This window comes from Anolis carolinensis, chromosome 1 (assembly GCF_035594765.1).
Source record: "Anolis carolinensis isolate JA03-04 chromosome 1, rAnoCar3.1.pri, whole genome shotgun sequence".
NCBI classification, from domain to species: domain Eukaryota; kingdom Metazoa; phylum Chordata; class Lepidosauria; order Squamata; family Dactyloidae; genus Anolis; species Anolis carolinensis.
Window position 1 is genome coordinate 106313307 of NC_085841.1, and position 20462 is coordinate 106333768.

At 42.8% G+C, this 20462-nt stretch overlaps 1 protein-coding gene across 2 annotated transcripts in view; it reads right to left on the reverse strand.

The window, feature by feature from the left end:
• The window catches only part of grik2 (glutamate ionotropic receptor kainate type subunit 2), a 774384-nt gene that overhangs the window by 751017 nt on the left and 2905 nt on the right, over window positions 1-20462 (reverse strand). For both annotated transcript variants that reach the window (XM_003215508.4, XM_008119029.3), the window contains exon 2: window positions 14106-14766. In XM_003215508.4, the coding sequence (XP_003215556.1) occupies window positions 14106-14220 (115 nt within the window). In that variant the 5' untranslated portion in view covers window positions 14221-14766. The remainder of the gene's footprint in view (window positions 1-14105; window positions 14767-20462) is intronic.

A 20462-nucleotide genomic window follows, 5' to 3' on the forward strand; every position in this document is an offset into this window, starting at 1 on the left:
TGTGGTTTGTATCAATGGATTCCAATCCAGGGATCTCTGTATACTCAGAGAACCATGTTTTTACTTCTTGAATGCATGGCGTGGAAGGAATGTTTTTATTTAGTTAATACAATGGGGAGGGAGGAGACATTTATGTGAATGAGAAGGCAAGACATGTGCAACTGGGGGCATACTTTGTGTTCCTCTCAAAGAATTGGGAGCTTTCCCAGAGCTTGGGAAAGTTAACATTAGCAAGTTTTACAGTAAAATTCTATGGATGTTTAATCTGGTGTCAAATCCCTGGCAGAGAAAGAAAGAATTCATGTGAAATGTGATGCTCATGGAGTTACACACACAAGCGCTCATCCCTCTCACTATCCCAAGGTTTTCCTTGCATACATTAATATATTTTAATTTATCACAAGAGAAGGCCTTAGTGTTTCCATATGTTTAGGGATCTGTTTTAATTTAAATGCCTTGTGGCAGTTAGCTTTAGTTTAACCATCTTCAGTTCATAAATTATCTCTGCTAATATGGAAGACTCATAGGATATCTATGGATCTTTGGGTAAAACCTAAGTAGACTTTACAACATTTATACCTCGCCTTTCTCTACCCCGAAAGTGGCTCAAGGCAATATAGTTACCACTGCCCACCTCAATCTACTCACCCCCAGGGTGAAGAATTAGTTCCAGGAGATGAAACTACCTTAAGGAGTTGGCTACCTTAAGCAGCAGAATCCAGGAGCTCTGAATTCTTCCTGCCCCGAAAAGGTTCCTTCCATTGTGAAGAATCTTAGCTATTCAACAGGATAAATCTAAAGATGGACACTTCTTAAATGTTTGGGCCAAAGGGGTCATTTCAGCCAAACATTCTAGGCAATTGCCTCTGGGCAGCATACATCCCATTAGTCTCCAAAGACTTACCAGAACCATGCCTCTGGGAACTAGCCAGTTATTTGTAGAACTGTGGTTAGCCTATAGCAAGTAATGAGAACAGGTGCTGTACTATTCATAAAATTCAATAAACAAAATTCACACACATATTATAGTAACATTGCCAACATTTTCCTTTATGATCCAGCCATTTTGCCTCAAATATATGCTTCAAATATTATTCATGTCTCAAGGGGCCACTGCATAAAAGGAATATCTAGATTCTCAATCATTTTTGCTTGAGTTGCATCTCTCATGGAACCTCTTGTGATGTTTCATGGAATCTTAGAGTTCTAGTGAATCCTGACTGAAAAGTCCCAAGTTGAAGTAACTATATAGGTTTGGAGAGTGCAGCGGGCCCTTAGTATTGAATAATTGCCTCTTTGTGAGCCACCTTGAGTCCCTTTCAGGGTAGAGAAAGGAAGGGTATAAATAGAGTAAATAAATAAATAATATTCCCTGGGTTTGGTTCTGAGGCTCCCCATGGAAACCAGAATTCATCCTATTATATAGAATGGAGTATTAAAATGCAGTCCATTTTATACAGTTTTTTCCTACTCCATACAATGCTATATAAAATGGTAAAACAAAGATTTTCTTTTTAAATTTAAAAAATGTATTTTAAGGTTTGAATGGTTGGATCTAAGGATACAGAGGGTCAACTCCATAGGTCAACTTTATTTCTCCTACACTTCTTTGAAATGTAACATTTTATTTTTTACCCATTTTCGGAAAATGTTCTTAGACATTAACAATTCCTGGGTTTCTATTCTTTCCTCTTTCCCTATCACTGGGTGAGCCAACACATCAGAGGTTATATCATGAGTCATAGCAACATAGTATCCACAATGAGAGTTGATTATGAAGAAACATCACTGGGGATGACTGAAGCCCTTCTGTCGCCCTCACTGAGAGGCAAGGAGAGACAGAATGCATTATCACATTGCCAGAACAATTGGGTGGTTATCCCATACTGAACTGCAGAACTTTCACTGCTAACTTCACAGGAAAGAAAATGGCACTATAGCATCCTTCTGCTTGATGGATGACTCATTGTGTCCTCATACAAAATGCCCACCTTAGCCCTGAAAACCAACAATATAAGCTTTGAGGAGACCTTTGACAAATAACATACAAAGTATTGGCTCAGATAGTCCAACTATGACTTGCTTCTGTGAATCAGTCATCTGAGATCCAACAGCACAGATGGAACATTGCTATCATCTCACACCATATCACATAGAATGATTTTCAGCTGAGTAAGTTTATCCATTCTTTTGAGGCACGTCAAGCATACAACGGGCAAAAGGTCAAACAATGACTGACGGCCATGTATATGCAAACAGTACATGGATGTCCTTTTCTTGCTCTCATTCTAATTCTCTGATGGACTGAGCATGCAAAATGTTGAATGAAATTATGTGGAAGGTGATAGTATGGTACAGAGTTCAGAAAGGTTAACTGTTGGGCTACAAGTCCCAGAATCCCTGGGCAACATAACCAGTTTCCTTTGTAGCTTCTCCCTCCACTCTACACTGTTTCTTTTGCTAAGATTTTGTATAGTAACAGACATCTTACCTCTAGATAAGCACAATTAAGATGTGTAAGTTATTTCAGTATCATTTGGAATATTTCAAAAATTAAGTTTTTAAAAACTAATCCTAAAATTTTACTTTATTTTAATTTTTAATTGTGCATCATTGACCCCCTCCCCATCAACAAAAGAGTAATCAAAATTGTACTAAAATAACCAAGTATCCACACAGAATAGCTGGTGAAACCAAGGGAAATAATTACATGCTTGATCATACGGAGGTATAAATATTCAATAGTATTCCTATACATTTATATTACGTAAAGAGAAGTCAAGGGTGGGGGTTCATTGATGGAAATGGGGAGTTGGTGGGACTGGGAGAAAATACTTGTATTTTGATGGTGGAATATCAAAGATTGTATGTTTCTATGTGTATGTGTGTGTTTGTGTGTGTATAATTTCATAATAAAAATAATCAAAAAAACTTTCTAAGTACTACTCTAAAAAAGTATCCGCATATACAAAGACATACACAGTTTGTTGTCATTGCCTTTGAACTAACACCAAAAAAACCCCTCCAAAAATGCAACACTATAATGTACATTAAGGGGATATGTGCACACATGTTTTTCTTTCATAAAAATGGCCCAAAATACTTACAGGGCTCAGAGGCAAACCACATCTCTTTCGCAGGGATATTCAGCAGCTTTGATTTCCCTCATACACACATCTTCCAAAAAATTCTGGGTTTGTTGTAAGCATGTAAATATTTGCCTACATGTTCTCATATTTCTCCTTTGCTCTTCTCTGCTTTTTGTGACTTGTCTCTTAGATTATACATAGGGACTCTCATCTTTTCTGAAGTACTATACAGAATCTTTCCCCACCCAGGTATAGCGGAATAATGAGAATACTAGTAAATTGGTCCTTGTCTCTACTGTGTAAACTTTATATCACTAAAGTCTGATTTCACAGAGCTTGAAGCACAGGACAGTTAAATAATACCTCCATTTTTAACCATGCATCTTTTTTAATGAATATGGTTTTCAGGCTATGCAGAACTCTGTCTGAGGATTAGGTATTAAACCGGACTCAATTAAGCAAACATTTCAGCAGTACAGTATTTAAACCCTGACCTTGAAAAATTATTTTTATCTATACAATTCAAAAGTCTGCAAAACTCAATAAAAGGCATTTGCTGACGTTCCCTATGTAGAAGATTTAAAAGCATTTCAAGTACCAACCATCTTAAAGCATTTCTTCTAATATTATCTCATGCTGCTTAGCTAATATTAGATTGCATAGCTGTATTAAGGGGAACAATCAGTTTTCACATCGTAAGAGTTAAGACGCAAATACATTATTCCAAGATCACTTAGTTCCACATGTGTATGCATTGCCACATTTACAGTATGTTGATAGTGATATAATGAAGATTGAAACAGACCATAAATCTACCAAGGCTCAGAATGATGACCCCACTTTAAAATGGCTGCCCTTTTTATTCCTCAGATATGGATGCGTGTCTGAATAATGTTATGCATCGCATTTTCTCTAATCTCCCAGCATACGTGATGGCACTACATCTATAATGGGATTGTATGCAGGCTTGGAACTGAAGACAAAGCAAACAGCAGACTTTCCATTTTACTTTCTTATTTTTGTCAGGGCATCCAAGAATTCTTTCATTGTGAGATACTTAAGCAGAAGAAAGATTAAACTTAAAAAGGAAACAAGGCTGAGTTGCGAGGAAGACAATTTTTGAAGGAAACTAAAGTAGGGTGTTAAATGTGAAATCTTTGGAGCCTGGATCTACAAATAAATCTATCCCGAATTTCCTTATCTCCAGTAGCAGAAAACACATTACTTATCACCACCCACATTTATATTGATATTCTTAATTGAACTCTCCATGACTTCTAGAAGCTGGAAGTAGCCACATGCATACAAAAATCTATGTGATATTTGCAATCAATAGGACATCCTTTTACCCATATGCTTGGCTTTAAATGTCGAACGGGGATCCTCAAAAAAAATGACCCTACAGAACTGAGTTTATTTGACCTGCCTTAAATCTTGATAATGCATTAATGGGGCTTTTAAAAAAGGATGAATTTAATTCCCCTATCTCGAACTATAAAGACTGCACACACCTAATCGGGTTTGCCCTTTCAATTAAACTTGTTCCAGGACTTTCTATTTAGTCAGCACCCCTGAATGGATCATTAAAATTCTTGTTCGGTAAGAGTTCTGCACCAGGCACTGTTGTTTTTAAATTCCATTAAATCCAAATGGTCTTTATCGCCCCATGACCACTGTGACTTCAATCAGCCAATTTAATTACCTTACAGAATTGTCGGCGCAAGTGGCAAAGAAAAACAGGAAGAGCTGTGACGTTATCAAATTGAAATCTTCCTCTCTGCTCTTTAATCTGGACCAGTCAATAACCATGCTCTGCAAACCCCCACCACTCCTTCGAGAGACTCTTAACCTTAGCTTTCCTTCAAAGGTTTTTATTTCTGCTCCTTTCTTTTTTTAAAAAAACTGCTGCTGCTGGAATGTTGGCTTTAAATGCCTTGTTATTGCACATGGAAGGCCTCTTTCTCTTAGCAAGTGGAATTTTCCATGGGTTCTGATAGACAAACAGGTGGGAGAAAATACTCCCACAAATATGTATGGGTGGCTGCACAACTAACCAGGGCTTTCACTTCACTCTGATTTTTTTTTTAAATTGCAAAGCTGGTATCTGCCATGCAAACACCCTCAAGCATAAGCACCTCCAGAAAAATGGAGAAAAGTTAGCAGTGATCTTCTAGGTATTGATGCATGATTCAATTTGACTTTATTTTCCTTCTTTAGAGGGCTAGCTGCAGGACTAGGGGAGAAATGTTGGGGTTTCTTATTCCTCTGGTAAGGGAGTATTTATCTGGAAAGAAATAAGACTCAAGTTGCCTGCTGTGGGCACATTCAAGTCAAAGACATGATTCCAACTAAGAAAGAGACTGGGAAAAACATGGATGTCACCCTTGCTTCCTCCCATTCTCCCCCCCCCCCCCCCACTATAATAATGGCCTGGCAAAGACAGTTGTCCAGATGTCAATACTCTATCATTAAATCTCCATTAGCGAGAACATTATCAAACCATTCCATATAAAATCTCTAGCTGTGCTTTACTTCCCATCACTGAGGTCAGGAATCAAAGGTGAGATTGAATTCTGGCTGCCTTGCATAGCCATTTGGATGTCTGATTGCTTTTCCCTGACAGAAAATAAAAGCAACAGGCAGATTTCACATGTGACTGCTTCCCCTCCTCACAGCCACAACTGCACTGCACTCTTTGCTTTTTCAATGTTTCTCCCACTTAGCCCTGCTGGCTTCCAGAGGCCACTCTTAAGAGCTTAACTGTCTATGTTTCCTATCCTGTCATGGTGTTTTTGTTACTTTTTTCAAATTGCTTTTTAAAAAATTGAGATAAAGTTGATGAATTCTTTATATTAGGACAAAACTGAATGCCTTAATTTAGCCTCAGTCCTATAGATAGCTCCAGCTAGACTTCACACATCGACTCAATGCAGTTTTACATACATCTAAACTCAAAGATCAACAATTGATTCAATGAGGCTATTCTAGCTGGGGTTCTGGCTGTGTTGTAAACCACCTTGGAAAGAATGCTGTCTCAAACAAATAAATATGTAATAATCAGATATATGGATGCTCCCAAGGAGCAAGAAGATCGAACTCCCAATTCCAGGTGCCAAAACACATTCCCTGCAGATATGCAGCTATACTATGAAAAGGCCACAAAAGCAACAAAAAGTCATAAGCAAAAAAGTAATAATAATCCTGATTTCCTTTCTTTCCCCCTTCATTATTTCCTTACTCAAGAGCACTGTGATTGTATAGTCATTTTCCAGAAGGAGTAATCAGACAGAATTTTGACTCAAGAGGCCTGATCCATCTGAGCTCAGCACAATACCCTCGTGATAGAAACAGTCATCTAAAGACCTTGGGAAAACCATCTATGATACAATGTTCTCCTCCTATTTTTTTTCTTCAGCACAGCCTGAAAAGTAGCCACACAACTCCAATATGATATCATTTAATCCCCTCTAAATTGCTTATTTAAATGCTTTAAATGAAAAGAAGAATAAGGGGAGAACAAAAGGCCTTCACATTGCTCTCTCCTGCTAGAACATTAGCCTTGAAAAGTAGCTGCCAACATTATGATTTGATGCCCTTTAAGGAGCTTTAAATGCTTAAAACAGAAGATGGTGATGGAATTAAGTTAACAATAAAGGATACACAACCTGTTGAAGTCTCCATCTCTGTGCTACTCCCCTTGAAATGTGTTTTGAGGATTTAAAACAGGATATGTATTAAGAAGCTGTCTATTCAAGCCTTAAGCATACAATATATCCAGTCAGCATTTGGGTGAGATTAAATTTAACTGAGTCTCCAAAGACAACACCTGAGGTCTCAACTGGGCCTCAAAGCTCTTGGAAAGGAAAGGGCATACATAAATCACAAACAGTGGGGAATTAAGGATTATGTAGTCCCCGAGTTGAAACACTTCTCTGATTTATATACCACACTCTATGTGTTGCATATAGAAAAGAAAGCATACAGCAATAAGACAGGTGTCATTTCCCCAATACTAGCTGCCTATTTTTATAATATGTCTTGCAGGAGAATTGTATGTCACCATTTCCACCACTCCCCCCCCCTTTAAACTCAGGATGCCCAACTGACAAAGAACTTGCTATTGCAGCCTTAGTCATTAAAAAGCATGAAGGCACCAATGCACTACAAGTACCAAAGTTATTAAGGAGTTGGAGTTGCTTGAACTGGAACTCCCAGAATGCCTCACCATTGGCTGCTCTGTACATGTCATGTGTGAACTAATAATTGATCCATTAGTAGATCCATTAATTGCTTCCCAGTGCTGTTATCATCTCACAATAATATCTCATCCAGAGATTTCATTTCTTTCATGTGTATGTATGTGTTTAAAAGGAAAGGTTCAGTTTGGCAAATCATTTGTTTTGGACTCAATTTTTGAGAAGTCTCAGATGGTAAAGTCAAATAGTAAGAGATAAAGGGAATTGCCATCCAAAACATGCAGAGGGGCAAATTTTACCCATGGCCCATGCTAGCCTCCAAGGGGAATTAAAAGATTTGTAAGATGGTAGAAATTGTCATTTTAACATTTATCGGTGGTCCAAGAAAGTTATGGGACTGACTGATTTTTATATCCTGTTGTTTTATTTTGTATTGTATTTTTGTTTATACTGTATTTGTATTATGGTTTAAATATTGATTTACCTTGATCAGCAGGTACAAGTTATGGAGATAGCATATAAGTACAATAAAGAGTAAATGTATAAAGTATACATTGTAGCCATTGTGTCATGCAGTGTGGATAAACTATAGTGCTTACTATAAATACTATATTGTTTAGAATATCTTAAAATACAGTTTTAAAGTGTGCCCAGTGTATTTGTGTGTGTGTGTGTGATAAATTACTGGAAATGGCTCAGACATTTTTACTGTCTAGACTGCATTGTTATATACAGCTAAGTGCCACTGAATATTGTAGCACTTACGTCTGAGCACACATTCACTGGATAGTACTATAAAGGTAGCAGCTATGTCTGTCATTGCCAGCTATTATATATTCATTGTTGACTATCCCATTTTAGACAGAATAAAACCTGTATTGGTCCTATTGCTTGGTTTCATATACAGTGGACTACTTTTTAATCCTTCTGTTCTAATCACTTTGATGAAGAAATAAATACTAGTTAAAACAGTGAAATTTACTTTAAAGTAGGACAATATTAATTATTTGAGCAGAAGATATTTTTTAAAATAATAATGTAAGTATGTATTTTTTAAAGGCTTTAAGTGGCAAAACTAAAAGATAGCACATTTCATCTACAATGTCAATTATCACAACACAAGTACAATATCTGGAAACAAAGAATCAGAGCTATTGGTTTTACTCTTGTACCAATGTATGCAAATGGTTTAATTGAATAAAACCCATATAACTGACTAACATTCCTGTAATCAGGTGACAGCCCTAGCTTTAAAGAATGTATTGAGGATCCAAGAATGTTTGCATCCTTTAATATTGGCTTGATTAGGTGACTTGAGTAATGTAGGAGTGAATAAAACACTATTATAAAAAGTACATTAAAAATCATAGATCCTTCTAATCAAACTAGCAGGCAGAGCCTACACATATTTGGCTGGAAGAAAGTAAATGCATGTGTAGGTTTGCTGCCCTGCTGTTTTGAAAGGAAATTGCTTCCAATATACCAAGTATTAGGACTAGAAGAAATGAGACTCGGGGGTATAAAAAGCATTAATGCATAAAGTAATAACATACATAGAGAACTGCAAATTTACATAAGAAGCTAAGGAATGATAGGCCATGGAGGGGGGGAAACTTTCTATAGTGTTGTCAGGCTGAAAAAAGAGGGAGTCAAAATGCCAATCTTTCTGGGAACTGGCCTTGGTACTGAAACAGTATTGTACATAATGCCAATGCAAACACCTCACTGTGATTTGTCCAGTGATGACTCATGCTACATTAATTGTTGTGGGGAGATATATATATAAACTATGGTTTTATAAAAACAATAAATCAAAGATCTTTGGGTTACACTTATTCACAGTTGGGTGGCATGTTGTAAACATGGGACTGTGATTTTTCACCAATTTATTTTATTTATTTTTCACACTAAAGAAACCTATGAGGCATTCCTACTGAAACCTATAGCAATGAAACCTTAGCTTTGCTTGGTCAAATGCCTATTTTCTTCCATCACCAGCCCACTCCTATTGTATAAACCACGACAAGATTGCAAGAGCATGATAATAGTTGCCAAGATTGTACCCTGATGACCAAAAAGAAAAAAGAAAGGTTTTCCTCAAGCAAGAGTTAGTAGCTATTCAGTAACACCAGCCTTCTGCAGAATGTAATCCACCTCATTGGGTGGAGAGGTTGGTGGCCCTGTGTGCTTATTCGACAGTTCTGCTGCTCTTGGCTGAGTGGCTATGAGCAGACCTTTGTGGTGGAGAGAGGCTGGGGAAGAAAGGGAAGAGAGGACTTCCTGGTTATGCCTTGTGTGATTAAAAGGAAAGGTCAGCCATGGTGGATCTCAAAGGAAAGAGGAGAGGGAACATTGATGGGCTGTTTCTGGCCAAGATTCCTCCAAAAAGAAGAGAGAGGTTTGAATCTCCTGGGATCTATTTCCTTTCTTCCAAGGGACGGACACTTCTGCTGCTTCAATGAGATATTCCCTTCCCACTGCTGATTGTGTTTTCCTTCATGGCAGAATGGGGTTGGATGGCCCTTGTCGTCTCTTCCAATTTTATGGTTTTTCTATTCTATGCTCAACCACAATTTAAGGGAGATGTTGACAAGCTGGTATGTATTCAGAGGAGGGCGACTAAAATTATCAAGTGTCTGAAGAACAAGCCCTATGAGGAGTGACTGAAAGAACTGGGCATGTTTAGCCTGCAGAAGAGAAGGCTGAGAAGAGACATGATGAGGGCCATGTATAAATGTGTGAGGGGAAGTTATAGGGAAGAGGGAACATGCGTGGAACAATGGCTTCAAACTATAGGAAAGGAGAGTCCACCTGAGCATTAGAAAGAACTTCCTCACTGTGAGAGAGAGCAGTGGAACTCTTTGTCTTGGGGTGTGGTGGAGGTTCCTTCTTTAGAGGCTTTGAAACAGAGGCTGGATGGCCATCTGTCGAGGGTGTTTGAATGAGATTTTTCTGCTTCTTGGCAGGGGGTTGGACTAGATGGCCCATGAGGTCTATTCCAACTCTAAGATTCTATCACTCCTTTATTGTACCCAAGTAATTGTTTCTCTCCCCACAAGCATTCTTCTCTAGCAGTGCACACACAAGCACATATGCAATTGTCATTACAGGCAGCTTTCCATTTCCTGGCAGTTCTAGGTAATGACCTAGAACAGTGGTTCTCAACTTTTGAGTCCCCAGGTGTTTTGGCCTACAACTCCCAGAAATCCCAGCCAGTTTACCAGCAGTTAGGATTTCTGGGAGTTGAAGGCCAAAACATCTGGGGATCCACAGGTTGAGAACCACTGACCTAGAACAAGAGACTGGCATCTCAACCAGTTCTTCTTCCCTTCGATGAAAGACAAGCACTGAGCCCGGGGAAGGGAAACTGCCAACATCCGAGATTCCTCCAGACAGGCTGTCTTCAGTAGCAACTAAACAGCCACCAAAGTTCGCGCACACACATCTCTGGGATGCAGTTTCTTGACAAGAGTTGAACCAGGTCTACAATCCCATTACAATGAAGCAATGGGATTTAAGGTGGTTTTAAAAGCCCCATTAAGCTCAACAGGATTACACGGCTTTAACCAACCGGCCTGTCGATTTGGACAAGTGGAGACGCAGGGAGTCAAGTTTGAGTGGCTTTAGAACAGGCATGGGCAAACTTTGGCCCTCCAGGTGTTTTGGACTCCAACTCCCACAATCCCAGCCGGTAGGCTGTTAGGGATTGTGGGAGTTAGAGTCCAAAACACCTGGAGGGCCAAAGTTTGCCCATGCCTGCTTTAGAAAGAAAGGAGAAGGCATGGCTTCCCTTTCGTGTACTCTCCCGCCAGATTCTCCGCAGGAGAACCTCCGGAAGAGCCTCTGGAACAGGACAGGCGTGGGTGGGCCCCGCTCGACTTCCCCAGCCTTGCGGACCGCGGGCTCTCCATCACCTGTCGCCTGTCACGCAGGCGGCATCCATCTCCCACCCCCGCGGCTGCTTTGGACAGGATCCAGGTCAAAGGCCCGGCAACCACTTTCCCCCTTCCCCGACACCAGTGCTTCCACAATGTTCAATGCTGAGCTTTCATTCATTCTTGGAGACGGTTGCTACGAGCAACGTGCGCGAAGAGTCGCAGACGGTGGCTGTTGGGGAGGGAGGGGGAGAGAGAGGAGAGACAGCGACCAGGAATCCTCCAGACACCCCACCAACCCCTCTCCAGATCCCCCACACGTCGGGTCATGCCTCCTTGGCGTTCAGAAGACAGCTCCTCTTTCAAACCCTTCTCCCGCATCCAGCAACCCCAGCTGCTAGCCTGACCCTCGGGTGGAAATGTTGCGAGGCAAGAGAAGAGGGGTGGAAAGATCGCTGCCTCTCGTCGGGGATAACTCCGCCTCAGACACAAACGACGCCCAACATGTTATGTGAACGGCCTGGAAACTCAAACCCGAGCCCCAGGAGGGCTTCACCTGGGAAGGAACTGGTGACCAGCACTGCCTTCCGCGGATCTTCCCGCCCCAAAACGCCCGCCTCTCGGTGGAGGAACTTTCCTCGGCTAAGTTGGCTTTCGGCGAGACAAACTAGCCCTGACCTTGGACGCCCTCTCGCCAGCTGCTGCTGCTTCTTGGCACTGACAGCCTTCGCCTTCAGGACCGTGTCTTCCCAAGAGGTCATGACGGGTCAGCGGAGAGAAGGGAAACTAGCGATATAGAAAGAAAACTATCCCATATATATTGGGGAACTTTCCTACACACACACACACACACACACACACACACACATATATGGGAAAGCTCTCTACTATATATACCTTCCTATATCTCATATGAGGAACCTCTCCAATATGTTGGGTTGCTGTGAGTTTTCCGGGCTGTATGGCCATGTTCCAGAAGCATTCTTTCCTGACCTTTCGCCTGCATCTATGGCAGGTATCCTCAGAGGTAGTGTGGCCTCTTGGAAACTAGGCAAATGGGGTTTATATACCTGTGGAATGATGTCCAGGGTGGGAGAAAGAAATCTTGTCTGTTGGAAGGTGTGGATGTTGCAATTGGCCACCTTTATTAGCATTGAATATCCTTTCAGTTTCAAGGCCTGGCTGATTCCTGGCTGGGGGAATCCTTTGTTGGGAGGTGATAGCTGGCCCTGATTGTTTCCTGTCTAGAATTCCCCTGTTTTCATAGTCTGATTTTTCATTTACTGTCCTGATTTTAGATTCCAGCATATGCTTCTTATATCATTTATATAGGAATATCGGGATGTGTGTGTGTCTATCTAGCTATCTATATATATTAGAGAACTTCCCAATATATCTATAGGAAGCTTTCGTATGTGTGTATGTGTGTTTGGAAAGTTCCATAAGTGTCTTATGAAACTAAACTTCCCCATATATATTGGGGAACTTTCTTACACACACACATATATATATGGGGAAGCTCTCTAATATATATATAGCTTCTTGTATCTCATATGGGGAAGCTCTCCAATATATGTATATACTTCTTATATCATATAACCATCCATATATATATATATATATATATATATATATATATATATATCGTGTGTGTATGTATTCCTATATTTCTATAGATATATATGAAGTTCCCTCTCTGTGTGTGTCTATCTAGCTATCTATATGTATTAGATATAGATATCCTATAGATATATCCAATATATCTATACGAAGCTTTCATATAACAGGGCTGTAGCCATGAGGCGGGGGGGGGGGGGGGGGTTTACGGGTTCAACACCCCAAAAAAGTTTACTCATGAATTTTAACTGATTAACCAAAGCCCCATGAGTGTCCACTGAAATGTATCTGTCTTGAGTGTCCACTGAAGTTTATCGATGGAGCCTGATTTCCAAATTATTTTATGCTATGGAACTACTCTTCATGATTCGCTAAAAAAAGGTTTCAAACCCCCGCCCCCGAATTTTTTTTCTGGCTATGGTGTGTGTGTGTGTGTGTGAGTAAGAAAGTTCCATAAGTGTCCTATGAAACTCTGCCCCGCCGCCTCCAAGACTTTCCTGAATCCCTTCCTGGGGAGAGATGCTCCAGATCTCGGGGAACCATCAGCAGCGCAAGCCTTTGAGACTACAGCTTGCGATCCACAAACCTTTTCCGCACTTAACCATTCTCCAAGGGAAGTTATCCCACTGACTTTTATGGGATGTTCGGGAAAACACATCTCCTGGATCGTGCCTTTTGAACACTGAGGCCAACACGACCAGCTCACGGACTATTTAAGCTTCTACTGGCCGCGGGAGGGAGGGAGTTCTAGTCCAGTCTCCCTCTCCGACGGCATCCAGAGGTCACGGAAGTACTAGTAAACCAACGAGAGAAGGATCTTCCTTCCTTCCTTCCCAGAACCCTGCCCCGCGTTGAGTTCCTCCTTACTAGCCCTGGGTCGCCTACCCCACACAAAAGATCCACAACTTCCCGAGCCTAGGGGCTCTCCCCTCCCGGGCCAACCTCCCCCTTCCCTCCATGAAGTCAATAACTCCCAAAGAGGCCACGCGAAACCAAGGAGGGGCGGGGGAAAAAGAGAGATTGAGATCCGTGCGCCGCTCTGAGGTTTGTTTTGATCGGCCCTCGCACTGCCTTTCTTTCCTTGCAGGGGATGGAGGAACCGAGGCAGAAACCGGGAGGAGACAAAATCCCCCGTCCTTCGCCCGGAAGTCTCTCCACCATCTCCCCTTTTCCTCCCCCCACTCCTCCTCCTCCCCCTCCCCAGGTTCCCCCTCCTTCCTTGGCAAAATCCTAGGGACACACATTGAACGCAGCCAACAGACAGAGAGCGAGAAGAAAAAAGAGGGGTGGGAGAAAGAGGGAAAAGGGGGAAGCCGAGCTACGCTTACCGAATCTCAACACATGCGTGGTTCCTTGGGAATATCCAATCCACAGTAAGCAAAACAGGAGCCGAAGGGTGCCTCTGAAGACTGGATGGCTTAGAATCGGGGAAATAATCTTCATGGTGTTCCCTCTGCACACCAGCGCGCCGGATTGGTGTGTGTTTGGGTTTGTGTTTTCTCCTCGCGGGCGGGCAGGCGGGCGGGCTCCCCTTTTCTCCCAACGACAGGGCTTGGCGGGCAGGCGGGACTAGGTCGGGGGGTGGTGTGTTGTTATTGTTCGAGTATTATTGTTATTAATCGGGGAGGGTGTCTATGGTGACCCCCCGGGCTCCGAGGTGAGGCGAAGCGCTTGGGAGTGCTGGGGGCCGGCCAGGCGATCACGGCATGGTCAGGCCGAAGGGAGATCCGCCACTGCCGCCACGGCCGCCGCGCTCCTGCTTCCCAAAGCCATTAGCAATCCCGGCATGATCTTCCTTCACTGCGCCAAGGAGCAACCTTCGACTGCAAGGAATGGTGGGACATCCATGGTAGTCGAGAGGGAGGAGGAGGAGGAGGAAGCGATAGAGGAGGAGGAGGAGGAAGAGAAGGAGGAGGAGGAGGAGGAGGAGGTGTCAGTGGAGGGAGAATCCTGGAGAAATCCAAACAGACGCACGCCAGCCGGCCGAACCTAGCAAGGAAAGGGAAGCCGGGAGAGAGAAGAGACAGAAGAGAAAAAGGGTGAGGGGAGAAATCAATAAAGCATCCGAGCTGGTGAGAGAGAGAAAGCGAGGCGGGAGCCTTTTTGGTCTCTCATTCATCCCCCCCTTTCCGTTGGGCCCCCCCTTTCTTCCTTCCTTCCTTCCTTCCTACTGCACTGCTGCACGGCTCCTGACGCGCAGCCAAAAGGAAGCGTCAGGAAGCCAGACAGACCCTTCTCCGGGTCTTGAGGCTGCCAAGGAGACAACCAGCCTTGCCTCGGGGCTCTTACGCAACCCAAGCGCCAAACCCCGGTTCCTCACAATCGCCTACTTAGAATTCATCCTCATTCTAAAGGCGAGAAAGCCAGGCCAAGCAAAGAGGGACCACGGCGTGCCCAGCACTGGTCTTCTGGCCAACGGAAAGGGCCTAGGGGGCTACGTGGTCTCAAGATCTCTCACACACACTTTGAGCCGAAGTAGCTGGAAAGACTTGGCTTCGGGGTGGAAGCCAATGGCATTGGTTTCCGTCTGTGGCCCCTTGGAAGACATACTCGGTCCCCCAAGATCAAAGTCCTCTTGCGGACAACGCATTCGTCTCCAATGTCCCCCTCCCCCACCCCGTCACCCGCCCAATTGACTTTCCACACGGCCAGTTTCAGTCCGAAGTCATGGGTGGGCTTCCCTACCAGCAACTAGGTCCCCTCTTAGCGGGACCCTTTATCGCTGCGTTACACTGGCTGGAAATTTACGGGTGGGACATGGAGGGTGAGAAGGTAGCTCTGTCGCCAAGAGTTACGCAACTGAACCTGGGCAGAACAGCCACCCCAAAGACTTCCCCACTTCCTCTCCTCTGTCTTCGGGCGTCCTCCTGCCCTTCCTTCCTCGCTGGAGGCGCTTATGCTCCCTTTGTTGGGCCTCATCCCTGAACTGTACAAGTTTCTTATGTCATCAAGTCTCCAGACCTCAATGAGTATCTAGGCTAGAAATAGGATTAGGATGAGGAATTGCTCCCCCCCCTCCCACATTCCTATGCATGCTTTCCCAGAAAGGGCTTTGTCTTTCCTCCTCCTGCTAGCCACTTTCTCTCTCCCCCCCCCCCCCCCAATGATATAGCAATGGAATTCTGTGAGGCAGAATTTTTTTTTTTAGTATTATCCCCCCTAGCTGGCCATGTGGCTATTCGCCATTGAGTTCTGCCTTTTCTTCCTTCCAGTAAGGACACATTTTGCCTCTCTCTAAGCAAAATGTAGCTGCATGGACCGTTTATTTATTTATTTATTTTTCTCTTTCTTAGAAGATGAGATTTAGTAAGTTAGTTATCTCCAAGACCCTTTCTATCAATAATGTATTCCTTTTACTTTAATAAATATTTTTGAACCTAAAGTTCTGACTCTGCAATCCTAAACCATCCTGAGGAATGCAAGCTTATCCTGGCTCACCAAACTTAAGTTTTTGCTGGTTATGAAGTTTGCTTCTGGTACTCTGCTATATTGATGGTGGAATCACCCCAACTGAGGATTATTTTGAGCCTAACAGCTCAGATTCCCCAACAAAAAACTCACTGCCGCCTAGGAGGCACTGGGCATAAGTCCAGATCATTTTTCACAGCCACTGACTTCCAAATGCCCTGTTTCCAAAATCCTGACTCTTAAAGTAAGTCGCCTGTAACTCGAACTTCTGTTTTAAAGCTTTTCTCCAACTGTTTACTCTCGAGTAAACAGTAACACAATAAAAAGTGTTCCACCAACACCAGTGCTATGTCACTTGAAGCCTTTGCTGAAACAGAAGATCACTTCCATCCCTTCTATGCACATTTACTTGGAAGGAAGTCCCACTAAGTTTAGTAGCAGAAGACTGGTCTGCCCAGAAACCTCTGTTTCCAGCTCTTTCCCCCTCTTTCCTCATCTGTCCCCCTCACACTGCACCCAGAGTATAGGTTTAGTCATAGGTGTCACGGTTTCCTATGATTTTCCCCCTTTTCTCTTTTACAAAAGAAGGACGAGGAAGCAAAACGGGGATTTGCGCCTTTGAGGAGGAGAACAATCCTCTTGTGTAGTCTGAAAGCAAAGTCCTCCGTGAAATCTATTACAGTATTGATAGGGCAGAAAGATAATTCCCATTATCGCCACGTGAAAATGAATGGAGATTAATCTGCTGTCTGGAAACTCTCCCCGCTTCAATACAGAGGAAAATCTGAATGGCAGGCGTTCTATAAATCAAGGCAGGAGTGTAAATGGATCATACATCTGTACCGACATTGCGATTGTCAAAAGTAGCATAGATCCAAATGTAGACGAACATATAAAATCTGCTTCTTAATATCCTGTTCTGTTCATCCATTCACTACCTGGACTTATGAAGGGGACTGCAACCTCCATGTATCTGTTTTAATTTCCACACATCTGCGGTCAGAACTGTTCAAAACTTGTTATCTCAAAAGAAAATCAGAGTAACTTTCTATTATGACAAGTACTAATATCTTCTTGCAGGGGTTTACTTCAAAATGCGACGAACTGAAATTTCCCTACTATTGAGGGATTACTGGACATCCCTGAGATTTCTTTTTTTTTCTTCTTCTCCCCTTCAAACCCTCTGAAACCTAACCGCGGTGTCAAAACTAAGTATCATGAATTGCTCCTTCTGCAGTCTAGCAGGCAATTCAATCAAATGATCTGACTATTGGAGTACTTCAGAGAGAGAAAGGTGGGGGAGAAGGAATACCTAAGGCTGAAAACAAGGATATCTAGCGACTCCTTCAGTACGCAGCTGGAATATTTCCGAGGCGAAGGAGCAGCTTGAAATAGTCTCTTTCTCCTCTCTCTGAGTCTTTCTTGTTTGCTTCCCTTGGATCAAGATCAAGTGAGCGAAGGAAGGTGAACTCTCTTCGGAGCTATTAAGAAGCACCCTAATATGTTGTCGAAGGCTTTCATGGCCGGGATCACAGGGTTGTTGTGTGTTTTCTGGGCTGTATGGCCATGTTCCAGAAGCATTCTCTCCTGACGTTTCACCCACATCATGCCTGCCAGCACCCAGCACCCTAACATTTCAGAGCAAAGGTATCACACAGAGCAGGGGCCCATGGATAATGATACTGAACACGATGCAGGTTGAGTATTACAATCTGCATTGTTCAAAAGCTGGGTAGCATACATTTCTTCGTATCCTTTGGGGAAAGGGGCTAGTTTTGGAGGTAAGCGGATGAGGCTTTAAAAAACAAAACAAAAACACACACACTTCCCCTCTCTCCAGATCTGAAGTTTAAGAGGTTCACTCCATTCCTACCCAACAAATCAAACACTGGAAGAAGACCTGGCAGGTTTGATGTATTCTGCAATGTCCTACGCTACTAATCCTTGCCAACAAGCAAGAAACTATCACCAGGGACAGCGACTGAACTTGTCCTGCGGAAATGTAGGCGAGCTTAAGGGGCTTTCTCCTTTTCAGCACCAAGGAGAGCACCACTTCTTCCAACAAGCTTGATGCTACATATATTATCTTTTCATATAGGATCTATTCATATATGATACACCAAAGGATATCCTAAAACACATACAAGCATGTACAAAACACAATCACACTCCCCAGATTTTATTCTAAATATCGACTCTGAGACACAGTCACCACTCTCTGCCATAGTTTATCATAGGCTGCTTTGATTGCCTTCCTCTTATATAACTAACTCCCTTCCTTTCACTAGGGTACAGAAAATATTTTCTCTCCCCGCTCCAAAACCCTGGCTCCTCCGTCCAGATCTATATTGCCATGCATGTCTTTTACAGCCACTAAATATTTAGGATGTAGAGGTGAAAAAAAATTCAACGGATCCCATTAAGTGCACAATCCACATTTCATTAACCTTAATGCCTAAATGGCTGGCTGATTGTAATGGTGCTAATCGCTCCCAGAGGATATAGCTTTTCCCCCTTGAAAATTAGAATTCATTTTTGACCTTAGAAACTACCATCTCAGTTGTTAGTTTTGCCATCTGTTAAGAAAAGCTGCAGTTGGCATTTTGATCCTCTTCTCCCCATCTTTATTAATAAACCATATTATCAGGATGTGTGTCCTTTTCCAAAAGAGAAAAAGCAGAAGCACTCACAATTATCCCCTGGCATTTTTTCTCATCATAGTGTGAAAGTTTTTTTTAAAAAAAATCTTTTCTTTTTATGGCATTTAGGTTGAAGGAATTAGGAAATGAGGTCTTCTCAGCTAAGGCTGGCCTAGTCTACCCTCTCCTTTTCCTCCAAACCGACTCAGCTCCTACTCGCCCTTTGCCACCAGTGAATTGCGAGGCGGAGGGGGGTGGGAGAAGCTTTAAATACCCAATTTCCTGTTGTGCCTCTTGATTTACCCTTCCTCTTCGCCATAGGCAGCCTGGGAGGAACATCTTCTCCCTGCCCAAGGTCACAGAGCAGGTGAAGTGGAAATGAAAATGCATATATCAAGCGCAGAAAGCTGGACTGCGATGAGCATGAAAAACAAAAATACCTGAAGTTGAGATTTTTTTATTGAAAACGTGGTTTTTATGCCCCCTTCTTGTTGCAATATTGCCGAATATCAATGGAGATCGTCGCTGAAGAGCCCTTTGCCTGCCATCACTTCTTATACTCCTAGAAACAAGAACTCATCGGGTGTATTTTTTGTTGGAGATATAGATACAGTTGCCATAATATTTCTGCATCCACATTTCCAATTAAGGAAAAATCTGAGGAAGTTGTTCAGATACCATAAGGCCCAGAGAGCCAGTTTAGTGTAGTAGTTAGATTAAAATATGGAACCTCGACTACACCATGGCAACCTACTGGGTGACCTTGGGTAAGTCACCTTCTCTCAGCCTCAGAGAAAGGCCAGGACAAACCTCCTCTGGGCAAATCTGTCCATGATAGGGTTTCCTGGAGTGAGTCGGAAGCTGCTGAAGGGGTACAACAACAAATCACAAATCCCAGCTTTGGCTCCATCTGATTTCATTCCCTATCTGTCACATTCCAGCAGAAATAGGCGGAAGAAGCACCTTCCTATCCCTATTTTGACCTCAGGTAGTCCATAAATTTAGATCCTGCCCTTTACAAATGCAGTAACTTGACCTCCACCTCCAACTAACTAAATCTATTAGCTTCCCCCCCCCCCCCCGTACCTACACTGTGCTTCTCCCAGTCATGACGTTGTGAAGACAGGGTTACTGTGAGTTTTCCAGCCTGTATGGCCATGTTCCAGAAGCATTCTCTCCTGACGTTTCGCCCACATCTATACAGGCATCCTCAGAGGTTGTGAGGTTTTTGGAAACTAGTCAAGTGGGGTTTATATATCTGTGGAATGTCCAGGGTGGGTGAAAGAACTCTTGTCTGTTTGAGGCAAGTGTGAATGTTGCAATTGATCACCTTGATTAGCATTGAATAGCCTTGCAGCTTCAAAGCTTGGCTGCTTCCTGCCTAGGGGAATCCTTTGTTGGGAGGTGATTAGCTAGCCCTGAAGACATCTTGGGAGGGTTCCTTTGCCAATCTCTGACCCAGTATTTCCTTCGTGTGCTGTGTGTGTGGAAAATATGGGTGGGTATTTCTTCCAGCTTTAATGCACTAAGCTTGGCCTACATACAGGCATCATTTCCGAGAGTACTCAACGGAAGACTGACACTCGAAGAAATGCTTCAAAACACTCATCCACACATCTCAGCCCACTTCTTCTCCCC